The 17,958-nt window shown below is 40.6% G+C and overlaps 3 protein-coding genes across 4 annotated transcripts; 2 read left to right on the top strand and 1 right to left on the bottom strand.

Moving 5' to 3' along the window:
• The first annotated feature begins 1,303 nt into the window (after window positions 1-1,303).
• LOC121503689 (kelch-like protein 11) lies at window positions 1,304-5,632 on the top strand. 2 transcript variants are annotated; one of them, XM_041778213.1, is made up of 3 exons: window positions 1,304-1,362; window positions 1,722-2,231; window positions 2,493-5,631. In XM_041778213.1, the coding sequence occupies exons 2-3, from the start codon at window positions 1,768-1,770 to the stop codon at window positions 4,075-4,077; spliced, it is 2,049 nt and encodes a 682-aa protein (XP_041634147.1). In that variant the 5' UTR covers window positions 1,304-1,362; window positions 1,722-1,767; the 3' UTR covers window positions 4,078-5,631. The 2 variants fall into 2 exon arrangements, with proteins under 2 accessions (XP_041634147.1, XP_041634146.1); XM_041778212.1 differs by lacking the exon at window positions 1,304-1,362 and having other exon boundaries at window positions 1,675-2,231; window positions 2,493-5,632.
• A 1,819-nt stretch (window positions 5,633-7,451) lies between these two features.
• On the top strand, window positions 7,452-11,017 carry LOC121529093 (cytosolic 5'-nucleotidase 3-like). The gene is made up of 9 exons (XM_041816784.1): window positions 7,452-7,593; window positions 8,011-8,109; window positions 8,224-8,293; window positions 8,403-8,449; window positions 9,381-9,466; window positions 9,554-9,643; window positions 9,741-9,903; window positions 9,978-10,178; window positions 10,304-11,017. The coding sequence occupies exons 1-9, from the start codon at window positions 7,591-7,593 to the stop codon at window positions 10,412-10,414; spliced, it is 870 nt and encodes a 289-aa protein (XP_041672718.1). The 5' UTR covers window positions 7,452-7,590; the 3' UTR covers window positions 10,415-11,017.
• A 1,747-nt stretch (window positions 11,018-12,764) lies between these two features.
• Window positions 12,765-17,958, bottom strand: fkbp10a (FKBP prolyl isomerase 10a). Its single transcript, XM_041816788.1, has 10 exons — window positions 17,683-17,958; window positions 16,937-17,082; window positions 16,660-16,849; window positions 16,425-16,570; window positions 15,326-15,515; window positions 15,103-15,248; window positions 14,813-15,002; window positions 14,424-14,566; window positions 14,174-14,337; window positions 12,765-14,059 (listed from the first exon to the last, which is right to left on the bottom strand). The coding sequence occupies exons 1-10, from the start codon at window positions 17,877-17,879 to the stop codon at window positions 13,874-13,876; spliced, it is 1,698 nt and encodes a 565-aa protein (XP_041672722.1). The 5' UTR covers window positions 17,880-17,958; the 3' UTR covers window positions 12,765-13,873.

The raw sequence follows: 17,958 nt of genomic DNA, 5'->3' as shown, positions 1-17,958 counted from the left end.
GATGTTTTTTAATTACTAAAATTTGGCCTGGTGTTTCATAAAACAATGGCCTGTCGTACAACAAACCCAAAATAAAGATTTTTTAAATCACTTTACAGGGACTTTAACATGTCATTCTGATACAGTAATACTTATTGAAAACTAACAATTTTCCCTTTTGTCCCTTGAAAAAAGGGCAGCATTTTTCTGTTTCTTTCTTAAAGTTAAACAACAGGTCAGTAGATTTTTAGTGTAAATGTTAAAAGCAAAATATGTGCTTTTAGATCTAAATTTATTTATGGAAATATGCCATACAAGATAATATTTTTACACTGCAGTGTATGTATAAGTCTTAAAAATAATAAATTGTTTAAGAATGAACTTTCCATTGTTTTACCATCAGGGAATTGCCTGGGGCCTTACAATCCAAGAGACCTTAAGATATAGTTATTATAGACGTGTGTAAAATATTAAGATTATGTTCAGAAGTCCTCATAAATAGAATAGCTTTAAAAAAGATTTTACTTATCCAGAAGGTCCCTGTGTAGGACCCTTGGTCCCAACAGCAAAGTCCAAACCCCCCAAAATGTTTTAAGCTAATAGTTAGGTGGACCCCTTTGGACACATTAAAACACTAAATTGGTGGATTTCTATGAGGCTTAGCCCTATGAGCCAGCCCCCTTACTCCACCTATGGTCTTCTGTGATGTCCTCAGTCTTTAAGAATCAGAATTAGCTGTACTGGCCAAATATGATAACACAACAAGGAATTTGACTCTGGTTAGCAGTGCTGTCTATGTACAAGAATTAAAAATTAATTATGAAAATAGCTAAATAGCTAAATAAAACAGAAAAAGTACAAAATTTACGATTTAAATGTGTACACGCTCTTTTTAGGCATTTTAACTAGTAGTTAAAATACTCCACGTGATTAAATGGCACGGTTGCAAGGTGTGCAAAAAAGTAACAGTATAAAGTATGCAATGATGTGGGTATGAGGTGGATAAAATAAAATAAGATTATTTACATAAACAAGTGCAAATGAGTATATGAGGTGAGGTATTTTACCACATTGGATTTTCATACAGTGTTTATGTAACAATGAAGTACTAATGCTAGCATTTACTTCAGGCTTGAATGGTTCAACCTTCCCAGTGCCTGCAGAGTAAACTACATGCATGTCAGTACAAGCTCCACAACATGTGCAGACCATATAGTGCAGAGATCAGCAGTCAGCAGTGGGAACTGCAGCCGACGTCAGCGACGCGGTCACGCCTTTCCTCCACTGCGCAGGTCAGCGACTGTCTCTGTTTACCAGCCTGAAGTTAGTTCCACATTCGTCATGTAGCTGTTAGTCAATTTGGCGCAACAAACGGTAAACAAGGTAATATTCAATTTGATTAGAAATGATAGCCGATGTAAAATGTTGGCACAGTTTACTCTGCCAAATTAGCACATTATTGTCATACATTTGCCGGTTTTTACATTGTACTGCGTCTAATCTTTTCGTCTAAAATAACAATTACAACACTGCTCTTAAAATGTACGTCTACTTGATCATATTTAATTTACGTGTCAATTTAAATGCAAAATTTCGCATCTTCCTACGGCTTTAATATCTAGACACGTTGTCACTTTAAGACTCGGGTATTAAGCAACGATTACGAAACGCACTTCACTGTGGCTCTCTGTTTTGACTCCATGTATGTGTGGCTGCGTATGTCGTCTCCCTTCCCTCCCTAGTTTACTTAATTTTCCACCACTGCGCACCTCTAGCGCTGGGAGCAGAATGGCAGCGGCGGCTCCTAACCCGGAGGACTCCGCCAGGAGCAGCGGTAGCGGCGGCACCGGCACACCCAGCGCCCTTGCGGGAGACGGGGACGCGGAAGAGACCGAAGACTTCACCTCCTCCTCCCACTGCTCTGAGCTGTCTCGGCGGCAGAACGAGCAGAGGAAGCAGGGCTTGTTCTGCGACGTGACGCTGGCCTTTAGCAGCGGTGTAGCTACCGGGAGCGTCCAGAGCTGTGAGTTTTCAGCCCACAGATCAGTCCTGGCTGCTGCTACAGATTATTTTACCCCCCTGCTGGGAGGACAATTTTCTGAATCCTTGTCTGGACGGGTAGAAATGAAGGAATGGAGCTCAGAGCTGGGGCCAGATCCGGATACGGTGGAGAGTGTCATCCAGTACATGTACACTGGAGAAATACGTGTTAGCACCTGCAATGTGCATGAAGTACTGGAGCTAGCTGACAGGTAGGATCTATTTCCACTAAAATATCTGCATGTATATGCAAGAGAGAGTTTTTGCATCTCAGAAGGAGAGAGGGCAATTTTGACTGTCAAAGCATGAGGCCTTCAGTGGCTGCTTTGAAGTTGTTTTTGTGCTCTGCTTTCAGAAAAACAAGCCTGGCATTGCCTTGCCACTCCAGAAACAATAGTAGCATTTAGGATTAAATGAACAGCTCATTACTTTAAACTTTATTTTTTGTGTTCCCTTTGTTTGCTCTGTATTAGATTTCTTCTACTGCAGCTGAAGGATTTCTGTGGTGAGTTCCTAAAGAAGAAGCTGAGCCTGACCAATTGTGTGGCGGTCCACAGTCTAGCCCACATGTACACTTTGGACCAGCTGGCTTTACGTGCTGCAGACATGATTCGCCGCAACTTCCACAAGGTTATCCAGGATGAGGAGTTCTACACGCTGCCTTTCCACCTGGTCCGTGACTGGCTGTCTGACGCAGAGATCACTGTGGATTCAGAGGAGGTGCTGTTTGAAGCTGTGGTGAAGTGGGTGCAGAAGAACCCAGAGGAGCGAGGCCGCTACTTTGAGGAGCTGTTTCGCCTCCTGAGGTTGCCCCAAATCAAGCCCACCTACCTGACCAGGGTGGTGAAAAATGAGCGTCTGGTGGCTGCCAATGAGGCTTGTCTCCGGCTGGTGTCTGAGGCAGTGGAGGGTCACGCTATTCGCTTTGAGAACCTCAAGTCAGCTGATATGGAGTTTTGGTCTTCCCACATGGCCTCCTTTCAGCCTCGCTTTGGCCAGAACATGGACGTGATCATGGTGGTTGGCGGTGTGTCAGAGGGAGGTGACTACCTGAGTGAGTGTGTGGGCTATTTTATATACGAGGACCGATGGGTCAACCTGCCTCACATCCACAACCACCTAGACGGCCATGCCATCGCTGCCACAGAGTCCCATGTCTATGTAGCCGGTTCAATGGAACCAGGCTTTGCTAAGACAGTTGAGCGATACAATCCTAACCGCAACACCTGGGAGCAGGTGAGCAACCTGACCACACGCAAGCACTCCTTTGGCCTCACCTGCATTAAGGATATACTGTACAGCATTGGTGGCCATGGAAACTTCAGCCCAGGTTTCAAAGATGTCAGTGTGTATGAGCCGGAGCAGGACAAGTGGCATAATCTGGAATCAGCTCCCAAAATTCTGCGTGATGTCAAGGCAGTGAGCGTGGAGGACCGTTACGTGTACGTCACAGCACGCACACCTGTCGATACAGATAATGAGGATGGACTGAAGACGGTGACCACACGCTATGACACTGAGAGCCGTCAGTGGCAAGACGTGGACTCCCTGCCCCTTATTGACAACTATTGCATCTTCCAGATGGCTGTGGCTTCAACAAACTTCTACCACACAGCGTCCTGCTGCCCAAAGAGCTACACAGTGAGAGATGAGGTGGCCAAGCAGAAGATAAGCGTGCGCATTTCTGATGAAATCCTGGAGAGCCTGCCACCAGAGGTAACCAGCATCGAGGGTGCTGCCATCTGCCACTTTGACGAGGACGTCTTCATCATCGGAGGCTGGAAGAACAGCGACGACGTGGACAAGCAGTACCGCAAAGAGGCCTACCGCTACTGCGCCGAGAGGAAGCGCTGGATGCTGCTGCCGCCTATGCCTCAGCCTCGCTGCCGAGCCACCGCCTGCCATGTCCGCATCCCCTACCGCTTCCTGTACGGCTGCCAGCGCTACCCCATGCCACAGAACCTGGCCCGCCAGCGAGACCGCATGCAGCAAATGCAGCAGCTTCACCGGCGCACGCTCACCCTGCGTCGTCAGCTCCAGTCACAGATAGAGTGCTGAGCGAACCGGAGTCCACTCTTAAGAACTTTACTTACAAGTCCGCAGACATTCCATTGTCGCCATCTTCATCAGCATCTCTACTCATACATACCAGGCTGCAGCAGGTCTTGTGTTGCTTTCATTCTGGTTCATCAAACTGAACTCTGTGCCATTGGCTCTCATGCTGTGTTGTGTTGACAGCCGACTTGTTGATAGCCATGAAATGAGTTGGCAGGACTGCTCTGTTTGGAGGGATTTGGTGAATGTAAACATGTGAATAAGAGTGTTATATAGCAGCCAACAACTAAATATCCTTTTGTCAAAAACGTTGGTGCAGATTCTGTTTATCTGTTTGTACATAGATAGTATAAAGCTGTACATGTAACATTTATATGGATATTTTACATTCCTTGATGTATGCCTGTCCTGCGGAGGCAATGTGAAATTACTAATAGCTGCATTCCTACATTCAACCAAGCTCGCTTGATGAAGTCTTACTCCATTGTAACACTGTGACAATCTCCTCATGCAACTGTAACATCTGTACTAAAGTCTAACATGCTCACAAATAACTTAATATTATACCTGATATATTAAAATGGCTTTATTTGTTGTTGTGAAGCCTCAACAAGTAAATAAGTCATTCAAAAAAGGCTTTTAATCTTAAACTCTATAAACAAGTTTGCTTTTAGATTGCAGTTTCAACTGTTGTACTTAGTAAATAGTTCATGTTGACATTTCTTCCTCATGTTATACTTGAAAGCTGGTATATTTTATCCAGAATTTTGAAAAGATGAAATGGCAAGAGAACTGTGATGTTGAAAAAATGTAATAAGATGTAATGAAATCAGTCTTTTGATTTATATTAAAATTTAAATACTCTATAAAGCCACTGCAATCATAAGTGATGGCTCAATCATTCCTTTCTTTTGCACTTTAGCAGTGTATTGCTGAGTATATTCCCCTTCAAGCAAGAGTAGTAAATAAGAAAGGTATGAGGTTAGGGGTTTGTATGATTCGTATTCAGCAGAGCTCTCTATATCTGCACTTTTGACATCTAATTGTTTGTAAAACATATGGATTTAATTTGCCTCTGCACTTCGCTTATTTCATATCAGACAAGGTGATTGTATCTTGGAAATGTTTTGTTCAAGCCAGCTGACAGCCAGATAAAAGATGTTATTATTTGCAGGTTAATTCCCTAATTTAAATGTCCTTCGGTTATTGCACTTCTCGTCCATCTCTGGGTGTATATTACAAATCTGCTTTGTTGTTCTGTGATCTCATTTTGTTGTTCAACAAGACTTAGTAAAGAGATGAAAGTCTTAAGGCAAAGGATTGTTATATGAATGTGTTGTGACTGACATTCCCACTGTTCTTTGCAGCATCTATTACAGAGTAAAGGTTACAGAGCGCAGAAATGATATTCATTTCCACTTTATGACCAAAATAATACACACTGCAAATGTTAAGTGGATTAAGCTATGTAAATTGCTTTGCATGTGATAGTCTTACATTGTGTCCTGATATTGGATGTAAGAAATGCTAATGTCATCACTTGCAATTAAAGTTGTTTTGTAAAACAGCTGCTTGTGCACATGGTGTTTTGCATTGTTGGCCTTTACTCCACTGAATTCTTGATATAATACTCAGGAATAAAAAAGACAGCCATGGATGAGGACTGTAGTCATTATAATGAAAGCTGCAAATTTGAACAACATGCTCCAGTGGTTACCTGCACTAAAGGTTAGTTTGCACTTACTAGTTACTAGCAGAGTTGGGAAAGTGCAGCTACTCTGGTTAGAATTTACTAAAGTAAAAGTACTGGTCTATAAATCTACTCAAGTAAAAATGAAGTTTAAGTACTGAGCAGTTGTTCACAAAAATAGGATTTTTGCTTATTGGCAATAACAAGTACCTTAAACATTAGTAATAAGGTGAGTCTCCTCTGGTACAATCAAAGCAGAGAATCAGCCTCAGAAAGGCAATCTATGTATAATGTATAATATGCACTATGCCACCTTTGGGACACCTGAAGTCGCAGACTGTGTCCAACTCAGTGGATAACTGAACTCATGGTGCTAATGTTTCTCAAACTGAAGAAACAACAATCCGCCAGAAACCTGACCAAAAGAACCTTAGCAGGGATCACTGTAAAACGGGCAACTTAACACTCTGCGCAAAGGCACGACGCGGAAAATCCGCCCATACATACCCCCAGATTGAAAACTGCAAATCAATTGACTCTTTACAGAGTTGAATCAATGCTTGTGGATAAAGACTGTCAAATAACTCCACCACTGAATACTATTTCACTCAGAATGGAATATTGTACTCAAGTAAAAGCACAGTTACTCTGGTTAAAACTTACTTAAATATAGGGAAAAGTACTGATTTTAAAATGTACTCATTAAGGTACATGTACTCAAAAACTACCCAATTTCATTAATTTGAGGAAATGTAATTAAGTTACTAGTTACCGCTTTTTTCTTACCAGAGGAGGCCCTCCTTACCACAGATTTTCTAAAGTAAATGTAGCCCTTTTCAAATTGTTAAATACTTTGGACTTTTTAAGTGTAGTTTAACTATATGTAGAGTGGACCAATATAAACACTTAAAGAGTTGAATCCCAACTCTATGGGTTTAATTTACGGTCAGTTTTGCTGTGCATTTTAATTTTTAATTAATTAATGTATTTATTTATTTCAGACAACAAACATTTAACTTTATTATAGAGGTGTGACTTTACCTGAACAACCTGGTTGGAGATCTATTCTCTTGTTGTACCTGCCAAAAAGAAAAGTTCATATTTTACTGTAAAACTCAGAACTTAAAGTGCACTTGAATTAGATACTTTTTACTTCTCATTGAGAAGATTTATAGACCAGCACATTTACCTGTACTTAAGTAGATTTGAACCACAGAAACTGCACCTTTGCTTGAGTACAATAGTTGTGTATTTTTTCCACATCTGGAAGCCAAGAACTGTGTTTGACCCTGGTTTAAAAAGCCTTATTGACCCCATTCGTGGAACCTGAAGGAACCGGGTCCGACAGAAGGACCCTTGGTCAGGATGGGAACCTTTCATCAGCGGCTATGCACGGGGAAGAGTACATACCGTCCCACCTAAAGTTATACAAGACGAGGTGCTGCCTTCAAGGGCCCATGACAAGCTCGTACTCCCGGCAAAACCAGACTAAGGTTACTGCTTGGTTGCCGTAAACCCTGTACAACATGACACCTATTAACTTGACTTATTTATAGCATATCTATGGAGCATCCACATTTTTATCCCCATATACAAGTCGCTTGTAAAATCTCCCCCCTACTTTGTTTTTTCACACTGAAGGGTTTCATGAAAAAAACGACACTCTTGACAGTAGCCGGAAGGCAGCGGAACTGCTCGAGCTAGCACAGATGATTGTGTCGCGAGCGTAGCAACAGTACAACGGCTACATGTCAACGGAGACTGACAACCGATGAAACCTCTGTCGTCTAAATAACCTCTACAGACCAGCAACGTCTTTCAAGAAAATGGTAATCTTATTTTGCACTTTTTAAAAGGGCAAACACCAAGAAACTTGCACAGCAGCTAGCTAAGCGTACCTAGCATAGCTAGGTATGTTCTCACTGTAGTGACGCTAACCCTTGCTAACGGGTTATTGCAGGAATTTACTGCTGTTATCAGTGCCTGTTGATGAAATTATTGCACAAGGCGCTGTTCAGTTACGCCGTTTTGCTTATGGGTAATGGTATTCTAGAAATGCAAGCTAGCTAATGAGGAGTGTGTTGTTTAACTAAGTGCTAACGTCTCAATAATTAGCCTGCGTTAACCATACATCCATTCATATTTGATGCCCATATTTTGGGACAGATTTCGCTAAGACAGTTCAGCTTGGTTTGTGTAATATTGTTACAGATCATAGTTCTTCACTTAAACCTATTTTGATTCAGATTTCAGAGTTGTCCAAGCCATCAGTATGTATGAAGGACCGTCAGAGGGTCCAGGAGATCTTGGAGTCCATGGTGAGGGCTGGCTCCAACACCGTGCAGGTATAACCATAATTCTGGATCCGCTACAAGTATCATTGTAATTTTTCTTAAGTATATTACCCAGATAAACAGTTATAACAAAGGACTTATTTATAATTTTCCACTTTCAACCAGGTTATCTCAGATTTTGACATGACCTTAACAAGATTTGCCTATAATGGAAAAAGATGTCCCACTTGCCACAGTAAGTTCACTGACACTTTGAGTTGCAGGTTGAAGTTTCAGGGCATATGCAGGTTAATCTAGGCGACAGGATGTTTGTGGATGTAATTTTGTTTTTTTTGTTTTTGCAGATATTCTTGACAACAGCAAACTTATCTCCAACGACTGCAGAGAAAAGGTAATGATGCACAGCGAGTTTTCTAGAAGTACTGAGGCTATCTAATAAACTTGGAAGATAATTGTCATTCATCAGATGTTATGATCCTGTATCAGTTTCGACATGTCAAGAAGCATCGTAACTTTACTGCATATTCAGCTTGTTAAAAGTGAACCTCATTTGTGAGTATTTTGTTGAATTATGAAAAAACAGTAGTTCGGCTTAGGGCTGAACGATTTGGGAAAAAATCTAAATTGTGATTTTTTTTTTTTTACCCAATATTGCAATTGTGATTTATTTTGCAATTATTTCTTAAAGTTCTCATCTCATGTATTTTCCAGCGAACATTCAAACAGTTTATTCTAAACTATAACTAACACAATATTAGGTTAAACTAGGGCTGGACAATTTTGAAAAACTATCTAATTGTGATATTTTGACTCATTTTGCAAATTGGATACGAGCTGTTGTATTAAAGGGAGTGATCATTTTAATATAACTCTCATATTTAACAAAAAAATCATACAAAAATGAAGAAAATATGATTTGTTTTGTACACTATTCTATAAATATACCACTATAATGACTGCATGAAATGTAATGCATATCTCTGCTGCAAAAACCTTTTAAACTGTTTTTTGTCACAAATTTCAGGTTAAAGAAACATCGCACCTTCTGCAATTTGAAAATTGCAGCAGGCCATATTCCGATTAATATATTGCGGCTAATTGCCGAGCCTAGCTCAGCTCTGAAACAGTAGTGTTAAACCTGAAAAAGTAAACGTTCACCCTTTAATTTGTTTAATCACTCATTTATTAATTCATTTTGTTTGTCTGCCCTCTAGTGGAAAGTAGTAAGAATATAAAGAAAGAAATGAACATTTCATTAGTGATGTGGAGCGTTCCTATTGCAGTCCTACATAGTTTTCTAAGTGTTGTCTTGTGTCCATCAGTTAAAAGAGCTGCTCAACACGTACTACCCTATAGAGATCGACTCTTCACGGTCAATAGAAGAAAAGCTACCTCTAATGGTAGAGTGGTGAGTGTCTAATAAAGCCTTTCCTACAAATGTGATATTCTGCACACTAATGTGTTTATAACCATGTGTCTTAACTTTGACTCCCAGGTGGACTAAAGCCCATGAACTACTGGTTCAGCAGGAGATCAGGAAAGACCTGCTGGCCATGGTGGTGCGGGAATCTGATGCTATGCTCAGGTAAGAAAGTATGTTATTACAAGACCTGGAAATCAGTTTGATGGTTTAAATGTTTAAGACATTATAAGGGTTATTAAACTTTATGTCTTTTTAACAGGGAGGGCTACCAGCTCTTCTTTGACCACCTCCATGAGCACAGCATCCCTCTGCTCATCTTCTCTGCTGGAATAGGAGACATTTTAGAAGAGGTTATTCGCCAAGCTGGGGTCTTCCACTCCAATGTCAAAGTTTTTTCCAACTACATGGACTTTGATGAAACTGTGAGTATCCACAATACAAACTCTGATTTGATCTCCACATCAGAAACTGATATCATTTTGATCTGCTGCTACAGGGAGTATTGAAGGCTTTCAAAGGAGAGCTGATCCACATCTACAACAAAAGAGAAGGAGCGCTGCTCAACACAGGCCACTTCCATGAGCTGCGGACGCGGCCTAACGTGCTGCTACTGGGGGATTCTCTGGGAGATCTGACCATGGCTGATGGGGTGCAGGACATGGAAAACATCCTCAAGATTGGCTTTCTCAATGACAAGGTAAAGAATCCTCTGGTGTTTGTTGTAATGGTTGCAAATTAATAATATCTAGTAAATCATATCTGCTGGTTGGAAATACTTATTTACATCGCTAACAGTCTCTCTCTGATTGTTTTCTCTCTCAGGTGGAGGAGAGAAAGCAGTCTTACTTGGACTCATATGATATAGTGTTGGTACAAGATGAGACCCTAGAAGTCCCTAATGCCATCCTGCTCTACCTCACTGGGAATAAATGAACTGGGAACACCACAGGCTAGTTGGTATCAGACACTCCGGTGCCATCAGCTGAGGAGGCCCCCACTCAGAAATGCCGGTTAAAGGCTTATTGAAACCCAACTTAGAATGTCTTGTGATATTTTGGTATTTTACAGAACTAAACACAGTCCAGCCCAGTCACCTCACACGTTCACACGTCACCTTTTAGTACCTTTGTCCATTGGCTTTCCTCTAAGTTGTATGGTTACACGGCTTTTGGTCCTTACTGTGTGTGATTGGGCCATATTTTCTGTGCAGCATGTCAAGTTTGTGTGTAGTTATGAGTGTTTTTAAAGTTTTGTTTTGGACAGAATGAGTTTTTGTCAGAAAGTTTTGGTCCTTGTATAAGAAGTAATGATAAAGGGAAAGAAAAACGCACAACATACTGTAAAAGTGTTAGCACTCATCTCAGCATTTGGTATAAAACTGATTTCCAGCCTCTAACAATAAAGATTTTTTATAGCTAATTTTAATCCAGTATTTTAAATATGACTGTTACTACTGTGTCAAAACTCACAATTTCTGCTCACATTCTCTAATGTACTGTAAGGGTTATAAATAAATGGGACCTGTTTTTTCTTTAATACCATGGTTGGTGATGAAACACTAAGAAATGGTTAGAAGAGAGAATCCAGCACTGATTTTCTTGCTATCTGTTAAATATTTAGACAACAATTGTAGTGGGAAATCAACAATGTTAAAGGAAACACACTTATTCACTGTGTTTTTAACAACAACAAAAAACCTCCATGCATGCAATGCTCAAATTGCATTATCTCATCTTTTATTTTTGGTCATTAACAAAGAGTTTTTTTTATTTCTGTTTATTGCTTGAAATACTTAGATTAAAAGAGTTTAAAACCAAAGTTACAACTTTTAAATAACAGCCAAACACAAAGAGAGGTAACCGTCATAAATGAGATTAGATCAATGTTTGTTTTAGAAACATAAAAAATGAAAACAAACAAATAAAGGTCTCATTAAGCATCTCAGAAGTCAAACTCAAGTTTTGTTTATATCTGAATGAGCTCCTCTTTAGTCATTGTAACAATTTGGATGGGTTTCAAACCTTCACACATCAGTATCAAGCAGCAAAAATGCAGCTAATGTGGAGGTGAAACAACTGCAGTTCCTAGAGTATTATTTTGAGGCTGGCTGCCCAATCACAGGAAGTCACAAATGCAGCCCATGTTAAAATGCCCATTTCATAGTAGAAATTAAAAGTTTACAGCCTTGTGAAACAATTTTGCTTTAAGGGTGAATTGCTTTTAACTCTAATACTCTAATACAGGTCATGCATAATTAGGGCCATGGCTGGTATGGCTGAAAGTCAGCACAGTGTAGCTGTTTGTGAGGAGGCTTAAAAAACTCCTCTCTTTGTCTGCTTCTATGCTACTACACTGACTCAAAGTTTAAGGCAGCTTTTTAATATGGTAACAGCCAAGGATTGGCTTCAAAAATTGCTTCAGGCTAACTTCACTAAGACTTTGTCCAGTACGTTTTATACAGTGTTTCCTTACACTTTATGGAGTAGGATTAAGATAACACTCTCATCTGTGGTTTATCAATATGCCACATTGTCAGTCCGTTTTTAAGCACCTCTTTCACGTACAGTACCTCTTAATTTGTGCCAACTTCCCTGAAATAAAACGTGGCTCTAGGTGTTTCAATCTTTTGATGAATAAAATATGTTGTTTAACTTCCTGAGACCTGAGCTTTTGTTTGGAAAGCATTTTTAACTTCTACCACTTATTTGGGATAAGTTGGACCTGATAAGTTGAAACATTAGGCTTGTATTTAAGCAGGAATTTCTTGTAAATTTACCTTTCAAAATTCCATGTAATTTCCCTTAAATTGTAAGGTACTGGGTGCACAGATGGTCAAGTGGTTTAAGGCGCGCACCATGTTCACAGGCAGCCCGGGTTTGTATTAAGCCTGTGGCCATTTACCGCATGTCTCTCCCCACTCTCTTCCCTGTTTCCAAGTCTATCCGCTGTCCTCCTCTAGCCAATAAAGGTACGAAAAGTCCCAAAAATAAATCTTAAAAAATTTCAAGATATTCCCAAAAATTTGGGGGAAATTCTTAAAAATATTTTAAAAGCATCAAATAAAAAGTGCCCTAAAATTGCTCCAAAAAGCCACACGAAATGCTAAACATTCCAATAAAGTATGTCCCCAAAAATGAAGGTCAATTCCTAAATATTTTCAAGTGATATCCTCAAATTTTGAAGCGAATTCCAACTAAAATATTGTCTCAAATTTCCAAAAAGTCCCACAATTCCATAAAAATGACAAAAAACATAAAAAAAAATTCTCTGATATTTTTTCCATATTTGTATTTATTTTAAGAGCATCCCCAACCCCCCAATTCACACTCAAATCACCAAAAATTAAATAAGTCACACATTTCCATGAAAAGTCCCAAAAACTTCAAAGCAAATTTCCCCAAACTTTCAATGTAATGCTCCAAAATAAAAGAAAATTCACCTAAATTTTCATGAAAGGATTTGATGTGTACATGCAAGGTCTAAGGAGGTTAAGTTAAGGCAACTAAATAAAAGTACATTTGCAAACACATATCTTTCAGAGAGTCAAATCCTAAAAGAAGGGCACAGCCCGGATGCTTTCTATAGTTTGATGTTCTTGCTTGAGTCAAATGTGCTTTTCTCAACAGTGTAAAATTTTTTCTTACTGACTGAACACATTATTAAAATCTGTCATTCACATGCTGCAATGCTATGTGGACGTTAGAAACTGTTTAAAATCAAAATTACAGTAAACAATTCATAAACTAGAGGGCATGCCAAGTCCTACTTGACAGCTGAGGCATCAAAAAAATTTAAAACCAGAAAAAAAAACAACAACAACAAAAAAAAATCTGCACATGATCTTCAAACTTGTAACTGAAGACAGCTGAAACAGAGGTGTTAATTCTAAACCCTGAATTAATAAAAATGCATTCAATATTCATTTATGATGCTCAAGACAAAACATGAATGATGGCACCATTGGAATATTAAATCAGTGAGACATTAAGTGAAATCTTCTTAAGCAGGTATTTTATGGCAATAAGGTTTCATATGTAGAAGGTATGTAATGTATGGCTTTGTCATCTGCAAGAGCTCAAAGTGCACATGAGTAATATCATTTCTGCAACTGACAGAACCACACCTGACCTCTTCCTTTCACATTGTATAATTCCAGTTTCATGTGAACAACACACTGGCCACCCAAACAGATGGATTGAACAGCAACATTCAAATAACTTAAAGTTGGCTGTCATTTAACAGAAATGGTACAAATTTCAGCAGTGTACAGCTGAGTAAACAGACTCATCCAACCTTGGAAACATCTTATTGTACTTGCTGCTGAAATCAAAGTAGAACCACAGCCCCACAGCCTGGTTCTACTTTCTCTCTGACACAGTGAGCGTGTCCCCTTTAGAGCTCATCTCGTCTCACTTGTTCAGACTTTGTACCCTCTGGTTTCAGTTCATCTTCTACAATCTTCCCATCTTTATTTGTATCCTGGCTATTGAACATTTCCTCGATGATGGTGTCAGCGTTGAAACCTGGTCGGAGACGACCTTTGCCTTCCTTGACTTGAAGCATGATGAAGGCCGAAAACTGAAGAAGACAGAGAAAGGGCTGCACTGTTAATATACATTTTAAAAGCTTATACTTCAGCTGCTTGTCTTGTTGAAAAATTCAGCATGAAAAATGACCGGTTTATCTGCTCACCTCTTGTAGAGGGACCTCTTTGTCACCGTTCAGGTCCATAGCAGGAAAAAGGGGATCAGGACCGTCACCCAGCCACACAAACATGAAGCCCTCAGGCACCCCCTTTTGCAGCTCCACCAGCTCCAGCTCAAAGAAAAGTACCGCGCTTCGGGGAACTCCCCCAGCTGAGGACACCAACCAAAATAAGGAAAAACAATTAGATGTTAAAACTATTTATCAGGGGGTGATTTAAACAGATCCAACGACTGACCTCCATCTTCACCATGTCCCCAGTGAGGTGGAACTATCACCTCCCTCCTCTCGCCCACACACATGCCACTCAAACCCTCCTCCAGACCCAGGATCACCATGCTCGCTCCCAGAGTTGTGATGGAAGGCGAGACACTGTTGTCCCTGAGAATGGACAAATAATGTGTCACAAATCTCAAAAGAAAACATGCTAAAAATAAAAACTGTATGTACAGTATCAAAACTTCAAGCCATGCAGGCATATGTGCTGTATCATAGATACATAAATGGTAAAAAAAAAGTGCAGTTCAAAGCCAGGAGAACTGAGTCAGACAAGGATGCGTCAATGATTACATGCATGAACCAGGAGGAGGATGCAGTGTAGCAGAGTGAACAGCAGAGGGCGCTCACGAGGAGTACAGCAGGGTGCCATCCATGAGGGAGCAATTATAGCGATACTGGATCAAATCGTCAGCTTCACTGGTCTCCCTGCATTCCTGAGGCTTGTGGGTAACCGTGATCTTGACCGGATCTTTGGGGTTGTGGAAGTCAATGACATGGATGTCAAAGACGAGCACAGCAGAGCCAGGAATGAGGTCTTCTACAGCAGGAGAGAATAAAAGAAAAATCTAGTTTTACTAACAGGAATGTATCAGCCTGTCAGCACTTTTAAAGTGTCTTACAACTCATGTCAAACTTACTGACTCCATCTTCACCATAGGCCAAGTGAGGGGGGACAGTAATCCTCCTCTTCTCTCCTATACACAGCCCCAGCAGAGCTTTATCCATCCCCCGAATCACATATCCCATCCCGATGTATGTGTTATAGGTGCTGTTTCGCTGGTAGCTGCAAAGAGAGGTGTCTAAATCACATCTCAGCTCTGTCAACATGATTTCAAATATGGAGAGGTTTGTTAGGGTTACCTTGAGTCGAAGGCTCTGCCGTCCTGGAAGGTGCCGTTGTAGTGGTAGCGGATATAATCTCCAGTCACCGTCCTGCGGGTGCAGCCTTCAGGAACCTCCTTTATCTCTATGATCAGATCATCCTTAGGGTTGAACAAGTCAACCATCAACACCTCAAACACCAGTGTGGCCTGAGGAGGGACCTTAGTTCCTGTTAGGAAAAGGGAAAAACTGCAGAGTGTCTGTATTTCACATTTTCAGATTCAGGTACAAGTGCTTTACTTCAGTGTGAGCAACTTATACAAATATCCTCCATCTTGTAAGGTTCATTTTACACTTCTCAGAAAGATCTTTTACTGTGTCCAATCTTACCTGTCATAAGAATGACAACATCAGTCCTTCTTTTCTCTTCTTTATCTAACCATTAGTATAAGCATTGTAATTAAAATAAATTCCCAGAAATGTAATAGTTATTACATTTGTGGGATTGTTTTGTTAAAAAAAATGCTTATTTGTATTACATCTGTAGTTTATTACATTTGTGGGCAGTTATAACACTTGCAGGAGTACAGTCAGTCAGTCAGTCCTGTGATTTACAGGCGACAAGTCCATGGTGTACCCTGCCTCTTGCCCAGTGGCAGCTGGGATTGGCTCCAGCCCCTGAATGGGTTAAGTGGTACAGATAATAAATTGCTGGACTATCTAATTATCATTATGATCCTTTTGATTTTGAACAAAAATAAAGATCTCTTGTAGAAGAAATGTCTGGTGTTGGGCACCAGTTTAGATCCCTTGGTGGGGCAGGTGACAATATCCAGAGTCTCCATTGGTTGCAAGTTTGATTCCTGAAAGACCAACAAGGATTCAAACCAGGCACCGTGCTAACCACTGTACCTTCTTGCAACCTCTGTTTCTTCAGTATGTTGTTGACACTTTGTCTGAGACCTACCACGCAGCAGACGATCTAATTGCTAATAATAACTAATCAGTCCCGCTACTGTTGGTCTCATTTGCTTGTTCAGGTGAAAAACCATTCACACTGATTTCACTCTCTTTCATAACCACTTTTAAACTTCCCACAGGAACTTAAAGTTTCTTTATTCTAGTTGAACATTATTACCATAGCCGTTCTCTCCATATGCCAGAAAAGGTGGGACAATAATGACTCTCCTCTCCCCAACACACATGCCCAGCAGACCCTCGTCCATGCCTTTAATTAGGTCACCCCGTCCCAGGTAGGTGTCGTAGGTTGCATTCCTCGAGTAACTAAATCAGATAGAATACAGCTCATTAGAATGGAAAAATGCTTGAGTCTGACCTCTCACCCTACAGCACCACCCTGCCTGCAGCCTCACCTGGAGTCAAAGGCCTCCCCCGACATCAGCGTGCCGTTATAGTGGTACCGCACAAAATCTGATGCCACAGAGGAGCGGTTGCAGCTTGCAGGTTTGTAGAGAGTCCGGATCTGGACCTTGTCCTCTGTGTTCCAAATGTCCAGCAGGAGAACGTCATACACCAACACTGCATCAGGAGGGATTACACCACCTGACAAGAGGGTCAAAAGACTGGAATAAAACTTGCACAGATAATGTACCTTGTACATAGTGCTGAGCTATGGTGCATTTTTTTAACCTGTTCCAACGCTTCCATATGCCAGGTGAGGGGGGACTGTGATCCGCCTGCGCTCATTGACACACATGCCTTGAAGACCCCGGTCCATCCCTGTGATGAGTCTGCCCAGGCCCACCTGGCTGATGAAGGCTTTTCCTCGGTCATGGCTGCATACAGGGACAATGGCAGAAGAGGATGTGTGATGAAGAAATGTTAAAAGGTAGAATAAGAACTGAATTCATGGTGGCATAATATGTTTTATTTTTACTGGAACAGCATCCAGGCTCCCTTCTACATCACGAACTTCCTGTAGGGTCCAATACCATAAAACAAAATGTGTAACTTTAAAATACAAAGAGCTTAATTCTCATCATTGTTTCAACACTACTTTAAGTGGTTTATTTTGAAGGCAGCTACTGATTATTACCCTAACGTACTTTAAAAATCAAACAAGTCTCCTGCACTCGTATCTTATTTCACTGGTTGAAAGTTTTTGGAGGTTTAAAAACCTTTCTTAGCATGCAACAATGAAACTAAGTCTACCAGAAGAGGCCCTGTTTCTTACTATGCTTTGCACTATTTCAATCACCAACAGGACACTGTATTCTTTTAAGAGGAAATATTGTTATTCACAGTGTACCCTGCGTTGTTTTCTTGCGGTTTGCACGTGAGCTTTGCCGTTATCAGCTCGTGCTTAGGACATAAACTAAAACATCACTTGCAAGACTTTAAAATACCAAACATTTAACATTAAATAGTAATTTTACCTTGAGTCAAACTTTTTCCCGTCAGACAGCAGGGTACCATTAAAATGATAACGGATAAAGTCTTCGCTTTGCACTTCTCGGGGACAAACTCTCGGTATGTCGTACCGGTCGATGAAAACGTCCACAAATGGCTCGGGCAGGCTGTTCGCGTTGAGTGTATGAAGGAAAAGTAACACCCAAGAGATTCTCATATCCATTTGGGAAAGATGACAATAACTTAGGAAGCTCGCTGAGCAGAAAGCCCGTCTGCCAGCGGGGTGATGCGGCTGAAGTAAA

The sequence above is a fragment of the Cheilinus undulatus genome, linkage group 21 (assembly GCF_018320785.1).
Source record: "Cheilinus undulatus linkage group 21, ASM1832078v1, whole genome shotgun sequence".
Classification (NCBI taxonomy): domain Eukaryota; kingdom Metazoa; phylum Chordata; class Actinopteri; order Labriformes; family Labridae; genus Cheilinus; species Cheilinus undulatus.
The sequence above is the reverse complement of the archived record's forward strand: the minus strand, read 5'-3'. Positions and strand labels throughout refer to the sequence as shown.

Coding starts and splice junctions, on each gene's coding strand:
- LOC121503689 (XM_041778212.1), top strand. CDS start 1,684: ATGTGTGGCTGCGTATGTCGTCTCCCTTCCCTCCCTAGTTTACTTAAT. Junction 2,232..2,492: donor GTACTGGAGCTAGCTGACAG/GTAGGATCTATT, acceptor GCTCTGTATTAG/ATTTCTTCTACTGCAGCTGA.
- LOC121529093 (XM_041816784.1), top strand. Junction 8,450..9,380: donor CCAACGACTGCAGAGAAAAG/GTAATGATGCAC, acceptor TGTGTCCATCAG/TTAAAAGAGCTGCTCAACAC. Junction 9,467..9,553: donor CTACCTCTAATGGTAGAGTG/GTGAGTGTCTAA, acceptor TTTGACTCCCAG/GTGGACTAAAGCCCATGAAC.
- fkbp10a (XM_041816788.1), bottom strand. CDS start 17,879: ATGGATATGAGAATCTCTTGGGTGTTACTTTTCCTTCATACACTCAAC. Junction 15,249..15,325: donor GGCAGAGCCTTCGACTCAAG/GTAACCCTAACA, acceptor CTCTCTTTGCAG/CTACCAGCGAAACAGCACCT. Junction 14,060..14,173: donor AAGAGGTCCCTCTACAAGAG/GTGAGCAGATAA, acceptor TGTCTTCTTCAG/TTTTCGGCCTTCATCATGCT.